At 53.9% G+C, this 12786-nt stretch overlaps 1 protein-coding gene across 1 annotated transcript in view; it reads left to right on the top strand.

The window, feature by feature from the left end:
* Nucleotides 1–2273: 2273 nt before the first annotated feature.
* The window catches only part of SLC7A5 (solute carrier family 7 member 5), a 31172-nt gene continuing 20659 nt past the window's right edge, over nucleotides 2274–12786 (top strand). Inside the window, exon 1 of the mRNA XM_004377747.2 lies at nucleotides 2274–2846. Coding sequence (XP_004377804.1) covers nucleotides 2294–2846 — 553 coding nt within the window. The 5' untranslated portion in view covers nucleotides 2274–2293. The remainder of the gene's footprint in view (nucleotides 2847–12786) is intronic.

Here is a 12786-nt window from a genome sequence, read left to right as displayed (position 1 = left end):
AAAATGTGGTTTATACATACTAGTTGCTGTCCAGTGGCCTCCAACTCATCGAGACTTCACATGTGTCAGAGTAACTCTGCTCCATAGGGTTTTCAATGTTTGATTTTTTTCAGAAGATTGCCAGGCCTTTCACCCAGAGTGCCTCTGGATGGACTGGAACTTCCAACTCTTCGGTTAGCAGCTGAGCACATTAACAAGTTGCACCATCCAGGGACTCTTGTATATTCATACAGTGGAATATTATTCAGCCATAAAGAGAAATGAAGTCCTGATACATGCCACGACATGGATGAACCCTGAAAATATTATGCTGAGTGAAAGCAAAACACACTAGGACACATATTGTATGATCCTGCTTATATGAAACATCTAAAATAGGCACATGTGTAGAGACCAAAGTTCATTCGTGATTACTAGGGGCTGGAGGGAGAGGGAAATGAGGAATTTTTTTTAAAAAAGTGTGATCTGGGCTAACTGCCTCAACTCTGGAGTCCCGTTTCTCACTATAGTAAATGGAACTTATACCTACTTAAAACAAAAAAAGACAAGGGTTCTGGTCCACTTACATAACCTTGCTAAACCTCAGTTTCCTCATCTATAAAAGGGCTACAATAATGGTGCCGCCAGATTAAATAAGAAGTTGCTCATGAGGCCTTAGCACATGCCTGGTGCCTAATAAGCCACAGTAAGCCCTGGTGGGGCAGTGGTTAAGAGCTCCACTGTTAACCAAAAGTCACGGACAGTTCGAATCCACTAGTCTCTCCTTGGAAACCCTCTGGGGCAGTTTTACCCTGCCCTACAGGGTCGCTATGAGACAGAAATGACTCCATGGCAAAGGGATTTTTTTTTTTTTTTAAGTTCGCTCAGTGTCTCCTGTTAGAGGCATGCCCCAAAAGGACGGTGGGGAGAACAGAATGGAGAGCTTTTTATTCCCCCAAATCCACCAGCCTAGACGATATACTTGCAGTTACAATTCGTGTGACCTTTTGGCTCTTTGCTTTTGGCTGCATGGGCCGATTTCCGAGGGTTCCAGTATCAGAGGAAAAATGGGCTGGGAGTGAGGTAGATACCGCCTGTGTACTCGTCCACCGCACCCCACCCCCACCCCCACCCCCATTGGGCTCCAGAGACAGGCTGGATGGCCGAGAGTCAGGCCAGCTGGAGATGGAGGGGCAGGTCCTCTTCGCCGGGTTATTCCTCAGAATCCTGTCTGCTGGGCAGGCTGCCCTGCCCTGAAGATAGGCACTTCACCTTGTGAAACTGGACAGTCCCCTGAATGAGCCCCCCGCGGGGTCATTTCAGATTTGTTCTTGTTAATGCGCTTTCTCGAGGACCCTTTTCCCATGCAGACGCCCAGTAAACATGAGCATTTGGCGGGGACCAGCAGCTTCCTTCTGGAGTCTTCTCTGACTATCTACCATCCTGTTTCCAAACCCAGGTGGGGACAGCCACCTCACTCTGTTTCTGACAAGGGATTCCACCCAGCCCTTGGTACCTAAGCCCTCTCTGGGTTCTCCAAGTCACAGGCTCAAGCCCCCGCCCGGTAGGTTCGGATTCCAGAGCTAGACTGGGGGGAGAGGAGGGTGTCTCCTGGCTTTTACCTAGGGTTCCCCAATTTGGCGGGTTCCTGTTCCCCAAGCCCGGGTTACCGCAGAGCTACCTTCCCAAAGCTGCGCCTCCCCCAGCTGCTCTATGCAGAGGGCGCCGGCGTACAGTGGGGTGTCCGCGCCGGGTGGGCCCAGCCCCTCCCCCAGGCCCTCTCCCACACCCCACGTACCACGGCCAGTGCCCAGAGCGCGGACAACGGTTTTCTTCCCTCAGGACTGCGAGCGTCCCCGAGGAGAGCTGGTGACCACTCTCTCATACCCTCCAAGCCAGGAGAACGGGACTCGGGGACCCTAGCACCTCAGTCCATCGCCCGCATAGCGAGGGAGTCGCGCCTGGGGCACCCGAGAGGAGCCGGTAGGAGGGCGCGGGGCTGGGATGCACTGGGGCCGAGGCCTTGCGGGGCTGGGTGGCCGCTGGGTGCCCACCTGGTGTCGGGGGCTCGGGGACCACGCGGAGCCGGACCTGCCTGCAGACTTCAAATGCTCGAGGCAAAGTCTCCAACTCAGCCGCAGCGGGGCGGGGCCTTGAGGGGGGGCGGGGCCGAGGGGACGGAGAACGGGGCGCGTCGTGTGGGCGGGGCCGCGTGGCGTAATTTAGGCACTGCCTTAGCAGGGATCGAGGCGTACACGCGCACTGGCGCCGGCCCTGGTACTTTGGGCTCCCCGGCCAGGCCGAACGCGGCAGCATGGCGGGCGCGGCCCCCAAGCGGCGTGCGTTTGCGACCCCAGCGGCCGGCGAGGAGGAGGAGCGGCAGGCGCGGGAGCGGATGCTGGCGGAGCGGCTCGCGGCTGGGGTGGCTGGGGCGGCTGGGGCGGCGGGCGGCCAGGACGTGACGCTGCAGCGCTCCATCACGCTGCTCAACGGCGTGGCCATCATCGTAGGCACCATCATTGGTTCAGGTATATTCGTGACCCCCACCGGCGTGCTAAAGGAGGCGGGCTCGCCGGGAATGGCGCTCGTGGTGTGGGCCGTGTGCGGCATCTTTTCCATCGTGGGCGCCCTCTGTTATGCCGAGCTGGGCACCACCATCACCAAGTCAGGCGGCGACTATGCCTACATGCTGGAGGTCTACGGCTCGCTGCCCGCCTTCCTAAAGCTCTGGATCGAGTTGCTCATCATCCGGCCCTCCTCGCAGTACATCGTGGCGCTCGTCTTCGCCACCTACCTGCTCAAGCCGCTCTTCCCCACCTGCCCGGTGCCCGAGGAGGCGGCCAAGCTGGTGGCCTGCCTCTGCGTGTGTGAGTACTGGCCCCGGGCCATCCCTGCTTCCCCGCACCATCCCCGCATCCTGGCATCCCCAGGCCATCCCTGCATCCCTGCGTCCTTGGGCGAGCCCTGCATCCTTGAACTGGCCTCAGGCCATCCTTGCATCTCCAGACATCAGCCCCGCATCCCCGCAACTCTAGGCTAGGGTCACTGATCCAAACTCGTGTGCATTTCTTTCATTCATTTGTCTGTCTCCCAGCATGCTGGGAGCATGCAGTGAGACCACCACCGTAGGGCCCCTGCTCTGATTCTCCCCACGTTTCCTGGCCCCACTGAGCCCACTCACTGTAGGTGGTGCTGAGTAATATTTGCTGCCTGTTACACAAGGCACCCACGTGGAGTTGCCTGTTTGAGTTCCCAAGAGCTGACTGGTTGTTGAGAAGAAAATTGCTGTTAAAAAATTTTTCATTCATTTTTGATCTATCAGGCAGTGATTATACAAGCTGACTCATAACAGAAGAATTGTGATAATGTTTTATGTGGCTAGCATTTTGGCTAAGCAGCAATAATCTCACGGAAGGTTGCGTAGTAGTGAAGAGAGGGGTGCTTGCCTGCAGATGATGAAATGTGTGTGTGTGTGTGTGTTAGAGGGGTGGGGGGGAGTTGGGTAGTAGGCTTAGGAGTCCTAAATTGTGCTGAGAAGTAGCCTTTGGGCATAGTTGTAATACGTTGTTGAGCCTGACCCTAATGTGTTGTTGGGTATGTTCTAATATGTGCCTGGCATGGCCCTAATATGTGCTGGTCATCGTCCTAATATGTTCCTGGGTGTGGTCTACATGTTGAGTGAACCAGGCCAGAAAGAATTGCTGCTTTGCAAAAGTTTTCTCCTTTTGTATCAAATGCCATGTGATCTTTTGGCTCTTGGCAATTTTCAAGCCGATCTCTTGGGCAGCCTCTAAGGAGGTTTGAAAGGCTGAAGTGTCCCACTTTTCCAAGTTTACACTGGAGCCCTGAGCACATCCAAACTTAGATTTGTGCTGAGAGCTGCCACCTGCTTTAGGAATCTGCCTGAATCTTGAGAATGCATGTAAATTCAGGGTCATGGGACTAAAGTATGGTTTGGAGTAAGTAGCCATGAAATCCAGGGGGCTGTGCATTCCCTTGGGGGTATTTTGGTGAGTCTGTGGCTTCTGACTGGCCATACCCGTGGGTGCCAGAACACTTGGGTGTTAAGCTGTTGGAATTTTGCAGTGTGGCGACTGTGATTCCATCTGTATCGCACTATGCTGGGGGCGGGTGGGGGGGGCATTTCAGAACCATGACGTGGGTTCCATCAATTTGTGAATGCAGACAGGCAAAACTCAATGCCGCTCTTTTCATCCCTGCACCCCTGTATCCCCAGACCATCTCTGCATCCCTTCATCCCCAGGGCTGGGACCAGAAGCTTTCCTGAAACTGTACAGAGAATAACCACATCAGGGTGGAGGGGAACATGACTGGCCTTTGGAGACATCTCAATGATGTGGATCTCTGCTTAATAAATTTTTGTTTGGTCCAAATCTATGAATTGTTGATCCACCGAAGGACGGGAGTTTGGCAAACCTGCGGTTCTCACTGGGCACCGGAGATGGATTTCTTTGGGCTGAGTAAGGAAAGAAGAAACCCTTTAAAGAGATTACTTGGTTTGCTTGTTTTTTCTTGATGAGAATTTTGATTGTCCCGTTTTCATCATTGCTAGCTATTTAATGTTTCAGCCCAGGATGTAAGACAGAAATAGTGTGTTTAAAGGCCTGCACGCTTGTTAAAAACAGACAGCTCAGTACCAAGCCTTGGCCTTCTTTCTGATGGTGCCAGGGGAAAGCCTCGGGAAATGCTACTTTGGCCAACGGGAGGGAGATTTCGGATTGGGGAGGAGGAGGAGGAGATAATTTTATTTACCCCCTCCCCTTTTTTTTTTTAATTGTTATGCTTTAACGTTTACAATTCAAATTAGTCTCTCATACAAAAATTTATACATACGTTGTTTTGTGACCCTAGGTGCTCTCCCTATACTGTGACAGCACACTCTTCCTTTCCACCCTGGATTTCTCGTGTCCATTCAACCAGCTCCTGACTCTCTCTGCCTTCTCATCTCGCCTCTGGGCAGGAGCTGCCCATTTAGTCTCGTGTATCTACTTGAGCTAAGAAGCACACTCTTCACGAGTATCATTTTATGTCCCATAGTCCGGTCTAATCTTTGTCTGAAGAGTTAGCCTCGGGAATGGTTTTAGTTTTGGGCTAACAGAGAGTCCAGGGGCCTTGTCTTCTGGGGTAATTTTCTTTTTCTAATTAAAAATCAATTCATGCATGAGTACATTATCATTTAAAAATTCAAACTGTGAAATGTGTGGAGAGTAAGACAGGAGAAAGTCTGTACCACCTCCCCTCCCTTCCCTGGAGCTACCGTGGCTAACAGTGCAGAGTGGATCCTTCCAGAGCTTTCTCTGCTACAAATATACAGTTAGCTTATTTTTTTAAAATATAAATTGGATCTTAATATACGAATTGTCCTCCACCCTGCCTTTTTTTCCAAGCCTAAAATGATTTTGAGATGTTTTCCACAGCAGTACATAAAATTGCACCTCATACTTTTGAACCACTAAGTAACAGTCCCCCATGATCCCCCCCACCAAGGAGGACATGTAGGGGTTCCAAACACAGTGTTGCTGTGAATACCTTTGTACATCCAGCTTCGAGGGAATGGGCAGGAATGGAATTTCTAGTAATTTCCATGGTTAGGTATCCAGAGGGGTAACAGCTGGAGGCAAGAGGGTGTTTGTGGGTTCTAACTTGGTGACCAAAGGCCTTCCCAAAGAGGCTGAACCCATTTGCATGTCCCTGGGATTCCTTTGATGATAAAAATGATAACATGGCTATTCATCATAATTTAGTTAGGATTAAACCATTTCAAGTGGCATTCAAACAGGCCTTTCAGGTCTCAGTAGGTGGAGCCTTCAGATAGGTGCTATACCCTTGTCAACATTATGCTGTTCGATGTTTTTCATTTGCTGGGCCGAGAGGCGAAGATCCAGAGTCTCCATTGTGTTAGTTAGCATCCCTTTCCGTAGGCGTAAGGCGACACCTTCTCAAGTGTCCATCAGCCATAGGTAGTTCATTTTCTCTGAACGGCCTGTGTGCGTATGTTAATGTGCATGTATTTTACATACATGTATACACCTGCACACATGTATATGCATGCATGCATTTTTCTCTTTATTTTAATTTTGATGAAAATATACACAGCAGAACATAACACCCATTCGTCAGTTTCTGCATGTACAATTCAATAACATTGGTTACATTCTCCACATTGTGTCACCATTCTTGCTGTCTCTACCCATATTGTTTCACCACCGTTGACTTAGACTCACTGCCCCCCAAACTTCTTATCTGTGCTTTTAGAGTCACTGTTGACAGTTTGATCTCATATAAACCAAAAACCAAATCTGTTACCGTCGAGTTGATTCTGACTCCTAGTGACCCTATAGGACAGAGTAGAACCGCCCCATAAAGTTTCCAAGGCTGTAAATCTTTACAGGAGCAGACTGCCACATCTTTGTCCCACAGAGCAGCTGGTGGGTTCGAACTGTTGACCATTTGGTTAGGAGCTGAGCACTTAACCACTGCACCACCAGGGCTCCTTTTGATCTCATCTAGATGATTCTTTAAAAGAGCATAGTGCTCATGGTGTACATGCTTTACTAATTTAGCTAAACAGTTGTTTAAAGATGACTTCAGAGGATAATTTCAATTCGTGGCTTGAAGATTTTCTCAGAGTGATGGAAGGGGGATTTTTAGTAGCAGAAAAGTATACATTGTCTGGAATGGTCATGCTAGGCTAAACAAAAGGGAGGCCACTGCTCTCCATACCCTCAGCGCTTGGTCTGGAGAGGAGATAGACTTGTCTACGGCTAGGAGGGCAGCAGGCCAACTTTTATGTGGTATGCTGATTCAGGTACAGGAGAAGGTTAGGGAGGTCCAGGGCAGAAGACTCCTCCTGCCAGGACATCTAAGCAGGCATCCTCAAGCCGGTGGCGCTGGGTACTACCAGCAGTGGAGGCGGAGGCAGAGATGGCGCCTTCCAGGTACAGGAGGCAGCCTGGAGCCCTGAGGGTTGGTGGCGCCAGACCACTGCAGGGCTGGGAGGAGAGGCTGGACGTGTGGCCTAGGACACCAGCCTGAGGCTTGTGAGGACGTTGTTCTTGAGGCAGCAAAGGGCCACAGAATTTGAGGGTATTTTTTATTTGTTGGGAGTCCCTGGTAGTACACGCTCAGCTGCTAACCAAAAGGTTGGAGGTTCGATCCCACCCAAAGGCACCTCAGAAGAAAGGCCTGATGATCTGCTTCTGAAAGGTCACAGCCATTGAAAGCCCTGTGGAACACAGTTCTACTCTGCACACATGGGATCGCCATGCGTTGGGTTGATTGGACAGCAACGAGTCTGGTGTTTTTTTTTTCTTTTTTAAACTTGTACCTAGAGCAGGGTTGCCAAGCAGGGTTCTAGAATTCTTCCTGAGGAAAAGGACACGTGTACCGTACTTCCCTGGACCCTGCAGCAGTGTGTGCCATGGGAAGGCTTTTGGGGTCTGCACCCCAGACTCTGGAGCCTGAACAGGCCCCGGTCTTGGTGACACAGGAGTCACGAATTCTAGAACAGAATTCTTGTTTTGCTGGCTTAGCTCCTTTTCAGGCCCCTGGACACATCCCACAAAAAGCTTCTTTCTGCTTTTTACAAGTTTGTCTTGTGAAATGGGCTGGCCTTGGTGCTTAGAATAATCCTGCTGACAGGAGAAATGAAAAAAGGACTCTTTCTTGTAGGTCTGCCGCTTGGAATTAAGGGAGGGTCCTTTCCTTCGAGTGTCTTTTTAGCGTTTTTTTAATTAGGCATAAAGGTGAGTGGATCAAGCTACATAATATTTTTCTAAACGACATATGGTGTTTGGTGTGGGAATGCATTTATGTGGATTATACTCCATAGCAATTACCTGAATTTCAGGCAAGGCCAGGTTTTGTGTTAGTGACAAAAGTCACCCTGGCCTGAGTAGATTCTCACAGGGGCCAGGGTGTGGTCGCAGGCAGTTTATCTGAGCTTGGGGCGCAGCTTTCGCCTCTGTGCAGTGGGCACGTGGCATCTCGAGGAAGAAGATCATTTTATATAAGGGACGTGGCCGTGGGCTTGGCCCAGGGCAGGCGCTCCATAAGTGGAAGCTGTTCCGGTTCAGAAAAACAGCTCTGGGCATAACCGAGTCTTTTTGCCTGAAGAAAAGCTACTGGAAGGAGGGTCTGAGTGGGCCAGTTCTCCCAGTGCTGAGTTGTGGAAGCAACTCGGGACCTATCTGAGCGGGCGGTCATTTTTACCCAACCATTAGGCATGGGGAAGTGAACCGAGGCTGGTTTCCATAACTTCTGAGCAGAAGTCGCCCACCGTCCCCTCCCCTCCTTGTCCCTGCCAGGTAGAGGTGAGATAGCACCTGGGGTGTGGGGGTCTGTGCTGTACCCACCCCCATGCCTCCAGCCAGGCCTGGCCCAGCAGGCCATGTAAACCTCTGCCAGTTGGGGGTCTCAGACACCAGCCAGCTGCCGGAGTCAGGCTGGCTGGATGAGGCAAAGGCTGTGGGCATTTCAGGGCATTCCGGAGTCCCACATGTGGGTTGAGTGCAGACAACAGCCCAGGTGACTGGTGCTGAAATTCACCTTCCTGACTGGCACAAGGAACCTCCCCACCTCCTGATCTGCCATGTGGTCACGGGACAGCTGAGACTCATGGCCTAACAAAGCACATGACTCAGGCATGGATGCCGGGTCGCAGCCCCTGTCATGATCCCATGGGATCACTGCCCAGCAGTGAGTGCGCAGTAGGGGGCCTTGGAGCCTGGCCCTAGGCGGAGTCCCCGGCAGCGAGGGGTGAGCAGCATGCTTTGGGTGCCGGCAGGCACATGCTCAGACTCACACCTGCTTATATATGTGCGTCCCATCGTAGCCCTTGAAATAAGTGTTGTCGTTGTCACCCCTTTTTACAGTTGAGGAAACTGAGGCAGTGGTGGGGTGGAGGGGGACACAGGACCACATTCCTGCTGGGGAAGTGTCAGGGTCTGAGCTGGTTATTAGGGGCTCAGACGGTCACTGCTCCCCGGGTGGCCAGGGTCTGGATGTGTCTCAGACAGTGCCTCTTGGAAGCAGGGGAGTGACATGTCTCATGCCAGCCATGGTGCCAGGCTTCTTGTGGTGGCCGTAGAGGGAACCCAGCTGGTAGGGCACGTTGTCTCCCACTGGAGTGCAGAGCAGAGCTGTCACTGTAGGTGAGTGCAGGAGCGGATATCGGGCCGCCCCATAGCCCTCGAGGGTCCCAGGTGACCACCCTGTCAGAGAGGTGGCCCTGTGTCTGTGCGAGGCCCTGTGACATGGGTATGTGCCCTGAGCCCAGAGCCCCTGTCTTCCTCCCCACATGGGCAGCCTCGCCAGCCTCAATCTGGGTGAGACACATGTGCCCCCGGTACCCCTACAGGAGGCCCTTGCCCTCTCCTTGGTCGGTGCAGCCAGCTCTTGCTCGGGAAGTCCGTGGCCTCACGTGGCCCATCCTAAGTGGTTTGAGGCAGGGAGACTGAGTAGGGGGGTCTCCCCTGCACACCCACCTGCCTAGAGATGCTCCCAGCAGATGGCCTTGGCCCGCCCCTGCCCCACCCTCCCTGGCCAGCTCTGCAGCAATGTGAGGCATCCACCCAGCTTCTCGCTGGGCTCCGGAGCATGCTGGTGGCACCCAGCTGCGCTGAGTCACCCTGATCTCGGAGTGGAACACCTGTTTGGCTAAGACTATTCCATGTGTGAGTTGCTCTCAGTGTGGCCTTTATGGCACCACGGTCACTGTCCCAGGGACACGGCTTGCAGCCCACCCTGACCCACCGGCCCACCTGGCGCCGGCCCCCGACTCCTGAGGCCAGTGTGGGGTTTGGCACCAGACATGCACCCACTTGACTGGTCACCACCACTGAGCTTGTCTGCTCCAGGACACCCAGTTGGTCTGTGTCAACTGGGAGGAGCCCAGTGCAGCCATAGGAGGCCTGCTGGTCCTGGCTCCGTCGCTGAGCTGTGTGACTGGGCTGAGGCTCTCGGGCCTGCTGGACCTGGCACTCTCCTGAGTAGTCTGGGCTGAAAGCGCAGGAGCAGTTCAGGAGCCTGGGGCTCACTAGGACCGGCTGTGCCTCTCTGGCTCCTCGGATATCGTCTCACTAGACAGAGCTGTGTGGTCGGATGTGACGCAGACCAGTTAGAAATGGGAAAGGACTGGTCACGAGGCTGTGCCGTGTTGATGGGTAATTTCTTTTCACAGAAAGTTGATCAATCAGCAGGAGTGGGAGGGGACTTGGGCCAGGGTTTCCATTTTATCTGGAATGTTATCCCAACCCCTCCCAGCAGAGCGGCATGGGAATTGCATACGTTATTTCCTTTGCCTCTAGGGAGCTCTCTGGTCCCTCTGAGCCGCCTGCCTCTGCAGACTGTCTGAGGTTACCATCTCCCGGTGGTTCCCAGTGCTGAGCACCAGGTTGGACAGGTGTCAGGCCCAGCTAGGGGCCATGATCACTGTGGTCAACTTCACTGCTTATTGGCCTGGTGCCAGCCACGGAGTTGTAGTGTACCCCAGGGACCAGGCCAGTGGCCACTTCCTCTAAGCTGTCTGCAGCCTGCGAGGGATGGCAGCGGAGTCCAGGTAGCAAGCTCCTCATCTGCCTGGAGTCTTGGCCCTCCCCAGCTGGTTCTGACAGCCAGGCCCTGTGGGGGGCAGTGCAGCCACGTGCGCCCTCCAAGTGTTGGTCCTGAAATCACGCCCAGAAAACACCTCACTTCCTATAAGGCCCGGGGAAGGTGGGCTTCAAGTTTCGTGGGCTGGTTTGTTTTTGGTGGGTTAGTGTCCCAGCATTTGCTCAGTGATGCTGGGGGAGGTGGGGAAAGGAGAAGAGGCCACAGGGTCTCCCCATTCACACCACAACATGGGATCACTCCCATGAGTCCTCAGTGATGAGAGAGACAGAGGGGGAGGAAGCCTGAGTATGCGGGCCCTGGTCCCAGGCTCCCATGATGGGGGTGGGGATTATGGTGTGGTTGTTGCTCGCTTGTAAACAGGCATGTGCACTTGAAGTCACACATTAGTGAGGGATATCACATGCAGGCTCTGACTGTGACCAGAGCCCCCTCTGAAGCAGTAGTGGTGGCCGAGAGGGGCCCAGGAGGACCAGCTGGGATTCCTTGCTGAAGTCCTTCCTGGATGCTTGGCCCAGCTGGGAGCTGGAACCAAGGATGGCATCTAGGGCCCTGCCCTCGAGGCTCACACAGAGACCAGAGATCTTCATGAGGTGAGCAGGAGGAGCAGAGGGGACAGGGGACACCCCACGGGGAGGATGAACCCTGCATGGAGGAGGCAGCAGAGGCAGGCCAGGGCCCCTCCCACATGCCCTCACGGCCCCCTCCACTCTCCCACCTATCTGCCATACCCCCGCCAGCCTGCCCAGAAGGAAGAACCCAACTTAGAAGGACAGACTCCCAGCCGGGCCTGTGGGGTGAGCCAGGGGCCGACACTTGGCTGGCTGCTCACCCATAGGCACAGCTCCTCCCATTGAGGGCCGTTATCTCCCTGACCCAGCTGTCACTGTGGGCAATGCAGCCACCATTATCTGGGGTGCCAGCTCCCACTCCTAGCCAGTGTGGCTGTGACCTGGGTGCCTTGGTCTGGCTGCAGCCTGGCAGCTCCCCCAATACGGCTGTTCCTGTTCCCGCAGTGCCTCTGCTCTCCTCACAGGCCCTCTCTCCTCCCACCAGGCCTCCAGCATCCCGGCCAGGCCCACGGTACAATCATCCCACTCTGAAGGTGTGGAAACTGAGGCCTTGGGAAGCCAGGCAGCCATTACAGCTGTGGCACTCATTGGGTGGTGCTAAGAATCAGCCTCCGCCCCCAGCCCATGACAGCCACAAGAGCACTGGGCCCAGAGAAGTAGGGTGATTTATTTAAGATTGTATTGCATCTTGAAATTAAGAAAAAAGGGAACACTACCTTGGAAAATAATACAGCTTTGTTTACTCATCAGCCAAAGTCAATGAACATTGACATTTCATCCCCTTTCAGTTCTTCTTTTCATAAAAGAAACAAAATGTAACCAAAGTCCCTTTGTTTTCTGATGTCCCGTTGCCCTCCCCGCTGCCGTCGCTGCCCAGGGTGTGTGTAGATGTTACTGTAAAGTGGAGGTGACCCTGGGTCACCTGCTGGCTTTCTCCCATCCCAGGGGAGGGTACAGGGCTGTTTTGCCTGGGAACAGCTGGTTTGATCATGAGTGGGGTGTGCATCCCTTGTTCCCAATGGAAGGGGGCCCAGCAGAGGCCCAGCCCTTCAGGGAGACCTGTGGCCACCCCATAGCCAGGTATGCACGGGCTGGGGCCTCGCCTCCCCCGAGCTTCAGTGTCCTCATCTGTAAAGTGGGGAGAAGTACCTGTGAGACCCCAGACAGGCGGCTGTGGCCAAGGCTGCTGGAGTGGGCTCACCTGGGGTGGCACTCAGCACTGGTGCACGCTCTGGTTCTGGGAGCCCAGGGCAGCATGCCACACTCCCCGGGGGAAACCAAGGCCCAGGGAAGCAGAGTTCGTGGAGACCAGGCTGGGCTGGCACTTCAAGAGTCTGCTTGGTCTCGGCCAGTGCCCTCCCCTGCCCCTCCCGCATGAGATCGGCAGCCACCCCTGCCAGCAGCAAGTATGAATGATGGAGTAATGAACCCTGCCTGCCCGTTGAAGAATCCAGGCAGCCGTGTGCTCCTCAGGGACAGGGACTCCTGCTTCAGTTGTTATCACATCACCTGTAAAGAAGCATGAGATGTCCCAGAAAAGCCACTTGGCTTGCCTGTCATCATACAGGTCTCCACACCGGGTGTCTGGGGACTGTGGTGCCAGGCG

The sequence above is a fragment of the Trichechus manatus genome, unplaced genomic scaffold, assembly GCF_000243295.1.
Source record: "Trichechus manatus latirostris isolate Lorelei unplaced genomic scaffold, TriManLat1.0 scaffold00053, whole genome shotgun sequence".
Lineage (NCBI taxonomy): Eukaryota > Metazoa > Chordata > Mammalia > Sirenia > Trichechidae > Trichechus > Trichechus manatus.
This window is presented reverse-complemented; position numbering and strand designations above follow the sequence as displayed.